Source organism: Siniperca chuatsi, linkage group LG5 (assembly GCF_020085105.1).
Source record: "Siniperca chuatsi isolate FFG_IHB_CAS linkage group LG5, ASM2008510v1, whole genome shotgun sequence".
NCBI classification, from domain to species: Eukaryota; Metazoa; Chordata; class Actinopteri; order Centrarchiformes; family Sinipercidae; genus Siniperca; species Siniperca chuatsi.
Genome location: NC_058046.1, coordinates 14,542,349 through 14,559,230, shown reverse-complemented (window position 1 = coordinate 14,559,230; position 16,882 = coordinate 14,542,349). Strand labels below are relative to the sequence as shown.

General features: G+C 40.0%; 1 protein-coding gene across 1 annotated transcript in view; it reads left to right on the top strand.

Moving 5' to 3' along the window:
- LOC122876969 (phosphatidylethanolamine-binding protein 4) overlaps positions 1–13,000 on the top strand; it is a 51,130-nt gene extending 38,130 nt beyond the window's left edge. Inside the window, exons 5-7 of the mRNA XM_044197992.1 lie at positions 5,431–5,476; positions 6,439–6,555; positions 12,793–13,000. Coding sequence (XP_044053927.1) covers positions 5,431–5,476; positions 6,439–6,555; positions 12,793–12,884 — 255 coding nt within the window. The 3' untranslated portion in view covers positions 12,885–13,000. The remainder of the gene's footprint in view (positions 1–5,430; positions 5,477–6,438; positions 6,556–12,792) is intronic.
- Positions 13,001–16,882: the final 3,882 nt, after the last annotated feature.

Sequence of the window (16,882 nt, the reverse complement as noted above, 5' to 3'; positions counted from 1 at the left end):
GGCAAGTGGGTATTCCTGGTGAAACCGCACCCCTGCACCCACCCACCACCTCCTCGCAGACTCCTACCTATTGGCTCTTGTCAGAGGATTCCTAGCTGAAGTTATGTAGACACATTATACAAACACACTGCTCATCTTCTTCTCTAAGGCCTAGAGGAGTTAACACTTCATGTATAATATTAAGCTTAATTTCAAAAGTTTACATTGGTGATACCTGTAGTACCTGTTTTTGTTAGCCACTTTTAGACCCACCCAGGAGAAGCATCGATGTCCCATCAATAATCATTTTAATACTGCTATCAACTCTGAACTAATTGTGATTCATTTTGTGGATTATGATAAATTAGTTGGTCTGGATCAGTCTTGCTTCAGTTGGAACAGAGAGCCGGAGTTGTGCTGAATATTGGTGGTTGGAGTGTCAGGCTATTATGTGACCCACAGAAAAAGCTCTACTGCATTGCTTTTTCTAGATTTTCAGAATTATTCATTGCTCATAACGTGTAGGTTGTTCGGGATCCTTTCTGCTTTTGTCTGAGTCAGAGAGTGAAATAGAGTCAGTTAAACATGAAGGAAAGCTAGGCCACGATGAGCAACGGAGAGGCAGGATGAAGTGTCTGTAACACCACAGCTGGACTAACATTAGTTCAGTATTAGGTATCTAAAGAGGCAACTGACTCCTATAGTAATAATAGTTTCTTTAACATTTAGGAAAAAGTGATGGGTGATACATACAATCAATTCTTCGTTTAAATCCACAATGCTGTTTTCCATGATTGCCCTCCACAAGCAGATCAGAGGTCATGGTCAGGTATACAACACCTTATAGGGATGCATGGGTTGGTTGCAGAGTCCTGGCCCTCCATACACCCCCTGCTGCCACAAATATATCATTAGATGTCTGGACAGTCTCCAGCAACGTCAACACAGTACAAAAAATATTTAGCTGATTGATGATACCCCATCATAGATTAACAACTGTGGTGACATTTTCTAGACAACTCATTGTTGCAGTTAGTTTGATTATGAGTATTGTTTGGATTAACTTTTTCATTTATATGGTAGAATGAATTGAGACAAAGTATTATACCTGGCCTCCCACTCCTGTTTATGGCTCAATAGTTTTTAGTCTCTCATATCAAAAGTAATGCTCTCCTCTTGAAAGATTGGCACACCTTTATGCACCAGAGTATGTTGTTCTTTTCTTTTAAGTATGTAAAATAGTAAACAGCCATTTAGACGCTTTCAGATTTTATCTTTGTCAGTTTCTGTCTCTCCCACACTGCTCAGTGTGTGATTCACTATCACAGCTACAAGAATGGGTATTCCCCTAGTATGAAGATGCAAGGCGTAGTCACATTTTGTTTGACTTAATAACTCTGGAATAACTCTCACATTAACCCAATCCAGGTAATTTATGTTGTTCTCGCTTTGTTTCATTAGCATTTGAATAAAAAAAGTTTGGCTTGTCCTTCAACTAAATGAATAGAAAAGGCTATAACTTTATGGTAACTATAGATTACATGATTGGCATATTTCTTCTGATCACCAAACCTCCATGTTGTTGTGATGAATGACGGGGTATGATGATTGTCAGGATTTAAGGTTTGGTGGCAGAAATTATTCATAATCTATGTCATCTAGTCACAGTGATTTGTGGTGATTTATTTAATATACATATGAATCTAAAATGTAGTGCCTAGATGAGAAAATATTTAGAAACACTAATAGTGTGTTCCTTGGTAACTGCATAGATAATGAAGCAGTTCCTAGTCTTTTTCAACTTTCAGCTACTGAAATGACATAATGTACAAACACTGACACAGCAATCGTGAGTACTCTATCAAGCTCTCGTGGTAAAGATAATAATTTTTTATATTCTGCTGCTTTTTAATTCAATGATTCAGATTAAACTAATTTCGTACAGAGACAACCAGTGACTAGTGGATCTATATGTTAAATGTTTTTAATGAAAAAGCTGTATTGCATTTGTATCGTGAGCAAACATACTGTACAATTACAACCGTCCAAGCTACTGTTTTCTCAGACATCTGCATTATGTAATGTTACTTTTATCCTCAGCTTGATGCCAGCACAGATAACCCAAAAATAAAACAGTTTGCAGTTGGTCAGTATACCTATGTATTGTACTGCAAAAGAGTACCATTTATTCTTGTGTATATGTTTAAGTATAAGATATTTTGAAAAAATAGATGTATAATGTTAGTACACCATAGTATGATATACTGGAGAATAAAGTTTACAAGAAGTAACAAGAAACCAAGACACTTGCTTCACAGTAGATTTTCTTCCAAACCTTTTATTACGTATGTATTACATAGTCATTAAACCATATTTTAATAAATCTACTTTTCTCACGACATCTTTCAGGTTAACTTGTGTCTGATGTGTCTATTGCCACCAGACATGGTCTCCATATTAAGATAGATATCCTTAGTGTATAAAGTGTATGCTGGTCTTGCTTTTATTGGGGAGCTTTACAGTGTCTGGAGTGTGGAGTCTCAGCGCTTTTGACTTTTCTAACCCTGAGCTCAGAGTATCATCCTTGCTGAGGATATCATTGATCTAAGATTAACTTCATCAATGCGCTATGTGGCTTTTGATTCCCCCTAACAAAGCTGTAATAGATTTACTATATGAAAAACTTTCTGTGGCGTAAGCGGCAGAATGAGCGGCCACAAAATCTATCATCCATGCAGAAAAACTGTAGTTAGTAAGTAACTTAATTGAGAGACCCGTTTAAGTGCTTGTTCACCAGCTCATTGGTGGGTACAACAGACATTGTGGGAGCCTTAAAATCATATTATATCGCTAACTTATAACATCATCATTCCCAGATTTTGCACGGGTGGGGTTAAGAAGAAAATCATTCAACGGTGGTCGAGAGGCACTGGGTGATTATAATAATGTCAAACTACAATGAAGTATCGAATCCTTGCAGTCATCATTTCATTTTTCAGTACTTCTACATGCCATTGTTGCATTTTATTTTCGTCCACAAATTTAGCCGTACAACTTTCGCATTCATCAGAAACTAAAACACAGTTAACTCAGCAAGCAGCTGTCAATCATTTAGTGGTCAGAACTTTTAACGCTCTGTGCCCCGCCCCCACAGCAGGGTCCCTGAGGGAGGCCGCCCACCATGTGAGAAAGTCCTTTAGATTAGTGTGAGAGAGTCCGTCACTCCCCAGTGAACATCAAGTTTCAGCGACCTCAACGTTGCCCTGCCCTGTCACAACTACTGTGATACCAGCTCTGCTCGGGAAGAGATACACCACTATAACCACAAAACTGATTATTTTTAAGATTTTGATACCTTGTGAATATTAATATATATGTGATTCTATGTGAGTTCTGCATGTGATTGACTTGTCTTATATTTGTTTGGCTGAATTTCAATATTGTATTCATTTGCTGTTGTTTTTACTCTATGTATTATAATGAAATTAAAAGGGCAGAGGGTGCCATGGAGAGTGAGCGAGAACCGAGCATTAATATGTGGGAAAATGTTGCTCCCTCAAATGTTGACTACCTGTTGCTATGGCAATGGGTTTGGATCCTGCAGGCTGTAGGACTCTACTTGCTATTTCTAAATAAAGCTTTTTTTCTCACTGATCAGTGGATGAAGATACTCACAGTTGAAACTAATCTTCTGAATTTCACCAGTCTGTGTAAACACTGGTGCTCTGCTCTCTAATACTTACTGCTAAACCTCCTAAACAGCAGTTACAGGATTATAGATGAGATGATGCACAATAGAGGACACATGCTTTGCTACTGCTACATTTTTTTACTGAAAGAGTCAAATATAAATGATAAAATTAATATTGATAAATAAGTGTATCTCATGTATGTCATTCTGGCATAAATGTACAGACACACTGCTTATGACTATAAAGTTGTAAATTTGAATTGGCAGTATATTGTATACAATGGTCAAGCAGCATGGTCAGCATCAGCTGCAAGGTGATAAGTGCAGTATTTTCAGAAAAAGGCAGACTGCCATTGGTTCCACATATGACTAGAAAGCAAATAAAATCTTTCAAATTCCTTGTCAAGAATATAAACTAATACTGCAGTTATTTATTAGATTACTGAAATAGGGGGATCAAGTTGTCTTTCCAACACTGTAATGTTTTCATCCCCTTTTTAAAAAAGATCATAATTGCTGAGTGCAAAATGTGTTTGCAACATTCCCAAGATGTCTTAAAAAAATCAACTCTACAAAATACCATGTGTGTTCTGAGTTGGTTAAGTCCACATCGCTAAAGAGAAATGGCTTAATGCTTCTGTACTACTATAAACTGTATTTTGTTTGGTTCTGTCATCCAGCAAACTGAAATTTCAGTTTAAGGATCAAAGGAGATGAGAAAAAAGCCCATTTGTCCTGCACGTCTTTTGTCTTTGCATGCTGTCTAGTGACACAGTACCATTGTCACCCTGTGGGGGGAGCCTGTGTGTGGCGAAAAGAGGACAGAAATAGGTGCTGAGACCAGATATTTGATGCCTGTGATGGGGACTTCCATGCTTACCTCAAGTGGGTTTTGGGCCATTTCACAGACAACATATTTAGTCCTTTTCCTCCCACTCAAGCCGTCTTGCAGTAAGCAGTTAAGTCTATTAAACAAACATTCCTGGGTGCAATTTGCAGTGTGAGGTGCCTGACTGTGTGCTTCCTGGGGATGAGGGAGTTTAAGCTGACAAATATACAGTAGAAAATGCTTATGAAAAATATCTGCGCTTCACATCGTGTTCTGTTTCTAGGCAACAGGAAGTTAATATACAATTAATAATATAGGAAATTGCTACCTGGGAATCCATTCAGTGGTTTAATTTGCTGGGGAACTGTTTTTTGTCTGAGAGTTGTCTCTTGTCTTCACATATTAATATAACAGACCTTTTATATATTTAACTGACATATTTTAACCAACAATTTTGATGTAAGTCTGTAGTGTACAGCTTCCTGTAAGGATGAATTTTTGAATTACTAGCGACAAATGATTTTCCCAATCATCACCTAAGTCTCAATGTGTAAAATCCCTTGCTATGACTATATATGTCTGTCTTTAGTCAAAATTTAGCAGGTTAGATTATAACAAAATTGGCTCCAAATAAATTTGGCTTGGGAATTAAATGGCGTCTCCAGCCTCTCTCTAGTTGGTACAGTGGGTGTTATTTCAAGGACTGGCCGCTGAGCTAAGCGAGCACAGAATATTTGGCTTTGGAAGCACAAAACTAAAGGAAGAGTGGTATTATGTTAGTGTTGTAGGAAGCAATGTAATGGCCCACTGTACTGTTTTTCTTGTCAAATTGTTTTTATGGTCAGGTTTGTCCCAAAAGTGAACTGACCTAACTATCCTTCATAAATCTCCCAAATGCTTTGCATGACTGACTCTGTGTCTGAATTACCAGGGCAATGCACTCAAGAACGGACACATAAAAGGGACTACCCTCACTGGTAAGTATGGTTTTCAATTGACCATTCATTTTATAACCTTAGTCACTGTAGTCATTACATGTTAGTTTACTTTAAGTACATACATTTATCTCACTCATTTATGTTATGTAAGCTGTACAATGCACTGTGGTAAATTATATATTTGTATTTATTTTTATATTATTATACCAGTATTATTTTGGACTGTTGCAGAATTATGTTTTACCTTTGATAATTCATTAGTTTTTATGTCATTATCACCTAAAGCAATTAAGTTGCTCCTTCATGACCCCTTGCCTCCAGGTAATTTTAGTTCCTACCTGCCATTGTTTTGCAGCAGACATTTGTGAGTGTAACAGGTGTAGTAAGTGCAACAGTAGAGTTGAGAGTCAGATGTGAACCCCGAGAGAGTGAAGTTGGGTGTGTTTACTGTCTTGCAGTGTTGGTGTTGATTAAAGAAGATTTATCCAAAGATAAACTGTCGGCCGCTTATTACCCACAACCCAGAGTGACTGAAGAACGCTAGGAATTCAGGGTTACAATTTTATGGATCTACAGCTACCACTGGTTTATTGTAATCTAAAAAAATAATAGGATGAATGAATGTTAAGAATTTGTGAATCAAAGATTTAGCCCAGTTAGAGTTAAGTCAGTCATATATAGTATATTGCTATGTAATATTGTAGAAAAGGTTTCAGTCGTAGTCATCTGGACACTGTTTTCAGAATCAAGACGTTTCGGCTCCCATCCGGAAGTCATTCTCAATTGTGAAAAAAAAGTGGGACGGGAATTTACAAATTTGAGAATGACTTGGGAGGGGAGCCAAACGTCTTGATTCTGAAAACAGTGTCCAGATGACTACGACTGAAACCTTTTCTACGATAGAACACTCCTGGACGAATGAGGGACTACACCGTCTTACTATGTAATATCATTCACCAATCTCAGCTCTCCTGATTCTGATTCTTTGTTTTTCCATGCAGACTATCATCCGCCAAGTCCGCCACAGAAGTCTGGTTTTCACCGCTACCAGTTCATGTTGTTTGAGCAGCTTCCAGATGCACAAGTGTCACTCACCGAGCAGGAGAAGTCGTCCCGTGGTAATGACTTCACTCACTAGCCCCTTGAGTTCACAACGCTGTTCGCCACTGCAGTATCATCTATCATATACCCACACTGATCAACACAACTGCCAACAGTTAGTTGTTGAATCAGCAGCAGAAAGATTACACCAAGGCATTAAAACTCAAGGCCCAAACATTTCCTCTCAAATTAACCACATTATAGGTTTTTGTGGTTATAGGTTTTGTGTTTTAGAAACCTTTATATGCTACTGCAGGTATTTTTGTAGATTATTCTATTTCCTGACATACAGTAGGAAGTTGTGTCATTTTACAACATCAGATTGATTTAGGTATCGCCTCATTTGTTTGAGTGGGCTTAATCCTTTATTTAGGGTGAGTTTATGTTTCCATATTAGGTTTCAACAAATGTATCTGCAACACTACTGAAGCTGCTATTATTAGTGATTTGATTTATTATATAATATCCCGAGACACTCCAGCCAGACACCATCTAACCATCTTTAAGCCCAGGTTTTGGTCTGTGGCTGTGTTTTGTCCGGACACATGTCATTACGCACAATTCACAAACAATTATGTGCTTTTAATCGAAGCATTTGGAGTTGCTTTGGAAAGATCATTTTCTCCAAGTGGTTGAACTTAACAAGGGAAATGTTAATGAGGTTAGTGAGTAAGTCTGCTACAGTGTTAATGCCTACGGGGTCAAGACAAGTATTGTTGGCTCCCACGCACACCTGCACAAGTCTGCTTGACCACATCTTGTTAGCCTCTGTCAAACCTGAAATCCTTATCAACCATGACAGTACACATGAACAGTGTATATTTACTTATAACCTTGATTTCTGTTGATGTTATTACCAGATCATCTTCTTAGTTTGTCTCTCAAAAGACAACCGTGTTTGTCTTGCAGAAAGCAGAGTTGTTGTTTTGTTTAAATTTCAGGTTTTCTGACTTTTCCTCCCACCGAAGAAAAGTCTCTTGAAGGTGGGCAATTGCACTTGGATGTGATGTACAGTACCTCACAGGAGGCGTGCCTGTCTGTCTGTTCTACTCGGGTCACAGCCAGTGATTTGAGGGGAGATCAGGGCGGTTTGAGACTTCAAGTGTTGCGGCCGTGAATGAGTGGAGCTGCCAGTCTCTGCTGTTTGAAGTTTTGACAGCTATGTCAGCAAACAATCCAGGCACATTAGGCTGAGGTGTGTTTGATGTTGAAACCTCTGGAAAAAGAAATGTCAAAAAAGAGTGTTTTGCGTATTCGAACTCACATTTGGGGAGGTTGAGATGAATTCTTATCACATTGTTAGGGGTATTCGCTGTGTCAGAACTGGTTATGCTGAAGATAATAGCATGAATAATAGCCTGCTGTTGAGAATATTTTAATATTTTTTTTGTGGAAAATAAACTGGAGCATACTCATTTTCTGCTACCAGCTCTGATACAGTAGTTAACCCCACATTATGAAGCGATTGAACTGAGTGGATCCACCCATCCTTAATGTACTGGATGAGTTTAACTCCTGCTGTTGTACTTCCTCTCTCCTGCAAACTGTGCTCTCTATTCAAGGGAAATGAAATTAAGAAATTCACTCTTGGATAATCAAATGTTTCATTTGATGGGTCAATTCTGGAGAGGATAACTGCCCTTGTAAAGAGGGTAATGGAAATAGACTCTGCATGACATATTAAGAATGAAAGCCTAGTAGTCATAGTTTATGAACAGAAAAATATTGGATTTTACAGTTGCTATTGGTTTGGATGAATTCAGTGGTGTACCTGCTGCATTATTATTGGCCTCCACTTGGCCATGATGAGCACAGTATTCCCGCTCAGACAAGAGGAACGGAGGGAATCCCATGTCTCCCCACCTCCTCCGTTAAGTATGTTCACTTATTAGCGTCTGTCCTCCCTCCATGTGGTATGACACAGAGAGCATTTTTCATAGCCCATGACATTAATTGATGTGATTTGCGAAGGGAGAGCATTTAGTCGTGGGTGGGAGACTCCTAATGATCGTTTTCCACTTCCAGTAGTGCAGTCATTGACTCAATTTTATCGCAAATTTGTCGTCTTTTTTCTTTTCATCTCTGACCATCACTTAATTAGTAAAGGGGGTGAACAATCAGGGGTGGAGCAGGGCTGTTGTGAGGAACCGTGGGAGTCTGCTGTGCCTCCTGTGTTAAGGTTATGAATGTGGGTCAGTGAACTGATGGAGACAGCTGGTTTGTTACACAAGGAACTACAGGGGGGCTGCGCTCTTGGCATCGGCCACAGGGGCGTGATCATAGGGAATCCCCTTCGCTCTGGCTCAGGAAGGCTGTCCCTAACTGGAGGCTGCCCCTGTGCCAGGGTGGGAGGCAGGCGTGGGCACACAGGCCCTTGTGATACTTGTTAGCCACTTGGCAAGCCCTCAATATGTCCTGCTACTGTTTAGTGCCGCCGAGTCAGTTTGTCAAGGGAAGCCGGGGAGAGAAACGCTGGGGCCTTGAGAGAGTCTATCTAGTGTTGTTTCAGCCTACACGGTACTTTGCGCATACACTGTTCACACATCCAGCCCCCTGTCTCCTGACTGGGACATCAACAGATACTGTAGATTGATCAGAAACACACAAAAAACTGTGATGATTACAAGAACAACAGCATCAGAATTACTGGCTGAAAATTTAAGTAAAAGTTGAAAATTAAAAATCGATCAGTTCTTGGCTTTTTTCCCCCTACCATTTTTTCGTGGAAAAATACAAGGGAGAGAATGTACGTGACGATCATGTTGTGTGAATGAATGGATCACAGTGGAGTTAGCTGCTGGATGGTGCACGTTGCTCATCTAGCCTCCTAGAGCCCCTACTGCCAGCTCAGCACACTCCACAGTAATTGAAGCCATTTGCAATGTTGCAGTGTGGTAATGGGCAGATCCATGTCTACCACCCACCCGCAGCCTCTACCATTAATCAGAGCTGCGTGGAGTCAAGAGAGCCAGGATTTGGTTGCTACAGCAGGCCTGAGTTTCAGCCAGGAGTCGGCTGCCTTAAAGGAACACTTTGACGTTTTCAATTTTGGCTGGTTGTGTTGGGTTTTTGTGTGTGTGTGTGTGTTTGTGTGTGTGTGTGTGTTTTAACAGACGCTCGTCAGGTTCGGGGTAAAAGTTTCTAGATTATTCCTCAACTCGCCTCATCCATAAATACGCTTCATAGTATTGTTAGAATTCACTGCTGAAATTAATAATCAAAGTAGAGCTGAAACAATTAATCAATTTGTCAATCCATAGGAAAATAACCAATTAATCATTTACATCATGCCAAATATCCCCTAGTTCCAGCTTTTCAATTCCTTTGGGAAGCTAGATTTCTTTGTCATATGTGATAGTAAAGTGAATATCTTTTGGTTTTGGACTGTTGGACGGATAAAACTTGTAACAAATGTTACCTTGGACTGAAGGAAATTTTGATGGGCATTTTCACAATTTTCTCAAAATGTATAGACCAAATGATGAATCGATTAATCAAGAAAATGAAATGAAAACAGCCATTAGTTGCAGCAAGAGCCGAAAGGGTTAGTTGACTAATCAATTAGTTGAACTTTTCTGATAATTAATTAATTGTTTGGTTCATTTATCAAGCGAATATATTTTTGCAAGCGAATTGAAGGACAAATACAAAACGTGTTTCCTGCAATGCGACAATACTAACCAAATATATTCCAACATGTGACGTATCCCTCTGAGAATGAATATGGAGTCCCCGGCAAGGCTACAGCATTTGGTAACAATGTAGGCTGCTATGTAGACAGCAGGCTGTGAGCTGAGATCGGCAGCCAAACGGTGTGACAACGTTCTTCGACCCAGGTCCCTCCACAGGAGCCATCTGCCCTGCTGAAGCATCTCTGAGCGAGACACATCTCTGCTCCAGAGGCAATGTTCTATGGCTGACCCCTGACCTCTGACGTCCACAAAGAGGTCCCCCTATCATGATGTTAGGATTGCATTATTATGACTATGAATGTTACATGATAAAGCTCAGTAAAACTCTTACCTTGATATGGCTCCTCTTACTCTACTGCCATGAACAGGATCACTTGGTGGGGAGCATTTTTGAGAGACTATAAGAGGTTTAACAGGGACACCGCCCACACCACTAAATGTAGCAGTTCTGTGTCACCTCACAGCAGTGCTGATCTTCCTGCCATACCCAGACGGAGAGGCAAGGTGGAAACAAAAGGGGAGGCAGGAAGACTTTAACATCGCCCTCAGGTCCCACACTATCTGTCCTTTCCATGAGCAGGCAGATGGGAGAGGTGGAAACACGTCTCTGCACTACAAACAGACACCAGCCTATTTTAAGGTCACTTGTAAGTCTAGGCATTTGCAGGGTACCAGGCAGCGTGATAGCACCAGATATTGTGAATTTGCCTCATTTTGGATTGTGCCCAATGATTGCACAGCTTTAGACAGGATTATGTGCGTAAAGCCTTACAAGCAGTGCCTGGTTTTGATCGTTAGTCTACAATAAAATGATCTTCAGTGTGACATTCTCCGTTAGAAGATATGTTGCCTAATACTACTGTAATGTGTGCATTCTCCCTATGAAAAGAGAAAGTTTGACTATTAATGCATGACTTTCATGAGAGTCAAATCTGTCACATGACTCGTGAACTATATCCTTATATTTAGTGTAAAGTTTGTTGTCCCCCAGCTGCCTCACCCCTCAGCTTTCTTTAAAGTGCTACCTCTAAGGGGCTAGGGACCTTGTTCTGGACATGGAGGGGAGTTTGGGGATCTGCAGAGGCGGTGCATTATCTCCCACTGAAGCACAGGCCAGAGGGGCCACTAGGGCCATGCCCTATCATACAGACAGGTCACTTGACTCCATTGCCCTCACTTGATTATTGGAGCCCTTTCTGCAGGCAATCCTCATTCACTGAGAGGACCTGGCAAGATTCAGGTACTCATCTGCTCGTCTCCCAGTTATTATTCATCATCTTCCCCAGCTGAGCTCAAAACCTGACCTGACCTCACAGCAAACCCAGACACACAGAGGTATCAATCTCATAAGCTAAACATGTAGGGAGGATCAGGAAGGGTGTATGAGCCCAAAAATAGTGATAATATGATAATACTGTAATTTTATGTTTAAAACTTTCCAATTCAAACCCATTCAAATAAATACTCTACTTTAAGATTTGATAGGAATTAAATATAATAATATATTCTGAAAAAAGCCTGAAAAATCACAGCCTTGAATAAAACATTTTGTCTGAAATGCAAATGAATCCCTGTGATTTGTGTCTGCACTGATGGAAGGTGAGTGCACTTGACATGTGTGGCAGCAGCAAAGTGTATTTCTTCTCCCTGATCTCCTCCACAATGCCAGAGGATACAAAATGTGGGTTCCTGATGGTGAAAACAGCCACAGCAAAGGCCTGTAAAGCAGCTGCAGCCAGAGGTGAAAAGCAGTAATGTCAGACTCGAACCCTAACGTTGAGACGATTCTCTCTACAGATTTGGACCATTTCAATAGTTGGCTTTCAAAAGATTAACTTTTCCTACCCTATTCTTGAGCATCTGTTAATATAATTACTCCACATACGGAAATACCGGAATGTCAGTGATTCCCTAGATTACGGAGCATGACATTTTCTCATGTACACCCAAACATACACTCATTCTCTCTAGAATCTGTTGAAGTTTGCAAGTTTAGAGCATGCAGGGTTTTGTTGCCTTGGAATGATAATTGTGAATTTGTCTTTTTTTTTGTAAAGAGAGGGAAAGCTGCAGGGAATCAGCGGTTGTCAAAATCTAAGAAGTGATATTGTCATACCAGCCGGATGGCCGTCTGGTGTTTGTTTAAAAGGGGAGGGAAGAAAAAAAACAGTCCAGGCGATTGAATCATATCTTCTTGCCAATACGTCCTTGCGTTCCCACCTCCATCATTACAGCAACATGTTTTATTTTCAGCAGTGCTGTTCTCAGTGACTCACATCCCAGAGCCATGTGCTGCTCAGTTAGGCCTCAGATCCCTTAAACATGGGCCGAGCGGTCATGAGAAATGCACCAGAGATTGCACTCAGACTGTACTAAATTTATGTAGGATATTGTTAGGACAAAAACATGTTGTCTGATCAACTGCTTTTAGTTATTTTAATCTATCTGCAAAACAGTCTTGTATCATACTGAAAACAAACCTGGGTTTTACGTACCTTCCCCCTCCAAATATCTGTAAATACTAATACATTTCTGTGTTTATGTGTCATCCTGCTCCCACAGGTCTTTGGAATCTTCACGCCTTCATCACAAGGTTTGATCTGGGAGAGCCTGTGGCCACTCTGCAGTTTCTCACCCAAAACTACAGAGACTGAAGGATGCTCAGATGCCTGAAAGATGTTGTGGAAGAAGAATTTGTCAGTACAATAATATCAAATAAGATGTTTCCCCACTTTCCCTGAATTAAACAGCATCAATTCTTCAAAGCTTGCAACAGGTTAGCCCTCTTTGCCTTTATCTTATTGTTGAGTTAGAAAGAGATTTCCTCTTTGTGTTCCACCAGCTGCTAGGTTTTGATGTTGCCCTGTATCTCTGTCACGTGGTCTGGAGCGAAGGATTTGGGAGATAGATTTTGACCTCACTGGGGATTTCTTATTAGTTTCCGAACACTGTCGGCAAGAGAAGGAAGACGGCCTGATATCACAACTCGGTGTGGAAAGAGTTCTAATTCAGGGGCGGAAACACGTCAGGGCCAAAAAAAGGAAGTGGGAGGTGAAACCGAGACCGCAACACAGCCGGATGCTGCAGTGGAACTTGAACCAAAATACTCTACAGAGTGACAGGGCAGGGGGAGGGGCTGCAGGGCATGTGGTGTATTGGGTGAAGGGAACTTGCTGTTTGTGTAATTGTTTATCATATTTCCATTGACCATTCTCACCCCAATTGGAAAGAATGAGCTACTTTCAGGTCCTTGATTGATTTTTTTTTTGAAGTGAAAGCTGCTCTAACACACGTTGAAGTGTCCTTGAATGTAACTTTGGGATGATGAACCCGTTTTGAACTTTGGACAGTTGCATAAGAGGCCCACCTGGCAGGTCTGTAGAGGATGGTGTGGATAAACTTTTCAACCCTTTCACGAGGAGATACTTTTCAGACTTCACGGGTCTTTGTAGAGGGTGGGTCAGAGTACTCCCCATGAGGAATATTGGTTTCTAACCAGCAACTCTCCTCTGGGAGGGGTTTGTATCAATACCCCAGATGTCTGAAAAAGGCTGGATTTACATGAGGGACTTTGATGTTCCGATGATCAATCTTTAGTTGGTGGATTCATTGACCCTAATTTGGTGTCTCATCAGTGAGCTCGCCAGGAGTAGGTAATGGAGGTTTTTGTTCCTTTGGTGGTTAAGCCAGCCTTGGTAAACCTCTATGTGCCCTCTCAATGAACTCTGGGAGATCATTGATCAAATTGTCCTGCATCTGCTTTGTTTGCTTCCCCGACTTAGCAGTCAAAGCAGCCGTGTCCACAAACAAAACAACCAAAACAATGCACATAAGCACACAGTTAGTCAGACAGTCCATTGCTTTTGAACAAATGTTAAGTATCTGTCTTGACCTTGATTTACCCATCTTATTTGACTTATGAAATCACATTTTTAACAATTGGCAAGTGGAGTATAATTCCACACTCATTGTAAAGCATGCCAAGTGGGAGAGCATTCTTCCAAAAAACCACCTACTTGAATCCATCAGTACACCATTGAAATGCCAAGATTTGTACTTCCAAATACACTGTGCATTTTTTCTCTCCTTTATATCTTGGAGATATCCTGCCAAAACAGCTGGGTTTTGCCACTCAGCTTCCTTGAATGTGTTTATTTTTACTCCAAATGTCAGGAGAGTTGAAACATTCTGATTAAGAAAAACTGACAGCTGTAGTTCTACGGTGCACAGTATATTGCCTTCTCTGAAAAAAATAACTTCTCACATCCCCTGATGATGTGGGAAAGGCATTTAATATTTTCTTAATATATTCAAACTTACATTAATTAAAAGGAATTTGTATAATCAATTCAATTGCCTAAACGGCACTAAGTGATCTAATATGCATGATGACTTGAGTCTCCATTCTTCTTTTCTCTCTGCTGTTGAAGTAGTGCAGGAGAATTATTTCACTAGACCCTTTCTGCAGTTCATCACTTGTTGTGAGCAGTGGCGAAATGGATTTGAGTGTGACATCTGTTTAATACATGTCAATAGTATGGTCTGCTGACCACTTTCCACATTTATTTTCTGTGTATTTGACCTCAGCAGACTGGTATTGTTCTGCAAATCTGACTGAAGAGATTCAGTGCAGTTTAGTCCACCTGGAGATTTTAATCCTGCCTCTGCAGAAAATTCACATGTATATCTTTATTTTTAGGCTCTATTAAACACTTGCCTACATTCACCAACAAGGACAGCAGAATTTTAAAATGCACCTTTTGACCTCTAAAGGACTAAATAAACATACCTTTATGGATTGATGTGATGATGAAAATGAAACAAAACAATTCTGCACATTTCAATAATGAAATATAATTTCTCAGTGTACACGATCATAACAACAGAGACATTTGCTTTAAAAAGTAATGTAAAATACAGGATGTAAAGTTATTGTTGGTGTAACTGGCAACATTTTATCTTTCCAGCTCTTTAACTAACAGCAAGGAACAACAATTTTATCCTTCCCCATGAAGCTTGGAAAAACAAAACTAATTTGACTATGTATCCACAGTGCCTGGTTAGTTTTCCACTGTGCTTTAAAATGAGCCTGTGCTTCCATGGAATCCCCGTATGCAAAGGAGCCAGGATGCTGCAGTCAAACAGATCTAATGCCGCAACCCGCTGACAAACACTGCAGGCCCGCCCCATGTGACCCAGCTCACAGTCGAGGAAATAAGAGTGCGACAGGTAGGTGTTCCAGCTGGGCTGGCCAACTTTCCAACCACTGAGCCACACAAACGCTTCCCCCAGGAGAGACACCGTAGTACAGTAAGTCCTCAACCTGACCTGCGGGGATTCTCTCAATGGTTTGCATCCATAAACACGACCGTTGAGGCACCCTTTTTCCATGGATCTCAAGCTGCATGATAAACCTATCATCAACATCATGGGGTAGACAAAATAACATGAACAACATAATATAATGCAATCTGATGCAATAACCCTGCAACAAATATTACCTTTTATAAGCTTATAATAGTCTATGTTTAAACTAATTTTGAGGCCATAGGTCATGCCATTGTTATGCATTACATTATACTGTCAGGCTTTCATGGTATTTAGTCCAATCTAAGTATATCTAATACATTCCTGCAATGGTATACAATTAAGGAATACATTCATATGTTAACATAGCACCAGAGATGTGCTATTTGTTGTTAAAGTAAATTCAGAAGGTCTTTCACCATTTAACATTGTAATATTAATTTGTTTCTGAAAAAGTTTGCTTGCTAGAAATTAAACTTTTAATATGCTTTCCAGAACTGTTCTGTCCCATCCAAAGTATGTTTGTCTTTATACATGATTGTATATACAAATAGATATGTAACACAACATTAACAGCCTCTTAACATATGTAAAACTGAATTTCCACCAGATTTGACTGTTACTAAATCTGTACTGTATTAAGCTAAAAACAGGGACAAAAAATATAAAAAATAACTATAAAATCACTAAGTCAGTGTTTAGATAAGGCCTGATAATAGTTGTACATATGCAGATAGATATTTAGCAACTTTTAGCTTAAACTCTGAACAGCTAGAACACAAGACAATTTGAACTTGTGGAGCCTTTTGACATGGACCAATGTGCAAAAAGGGATACAGAGAACCAGTTTAGGGAGTGAGTCAGTATGAGGCACATGATGAAGTCAGCATAGAAAATCTATCTTTGGTCGGACCAAAGGATTGGTCCATTAGGATCATTGTTGTCTATTTTGCTGGTTCAAGGTACAAGACTGGGAGCAAGGCACCCTGAGGGGACTGCTCTGCACGCTGGTATGACTGCTATTCATAAAACACACAGATATACACATGGAGGACTTGCCTGTGGTGATGAGACACACTAGATCACTGGCTGCTCTGTTTGTGTAAGCCCCCTAAACACACAGCATGATTCAGACTAATTCTCCCACACACTCTGTTTACACTTCTGGTTCATTGAAGTATTATTAATTTCTCAGGTCTGAATATTCAGGCACTGACATTTCATTCAATATTTTCTGTGAATTTTGCAAAGGCCTGTGTTTTGTCGCTCATACCAAAAATCTTCACTAAAGTATTAATTCGGAGTGTAAAAGCTGCTAACTATGATGTGATAGTGATACATGAAA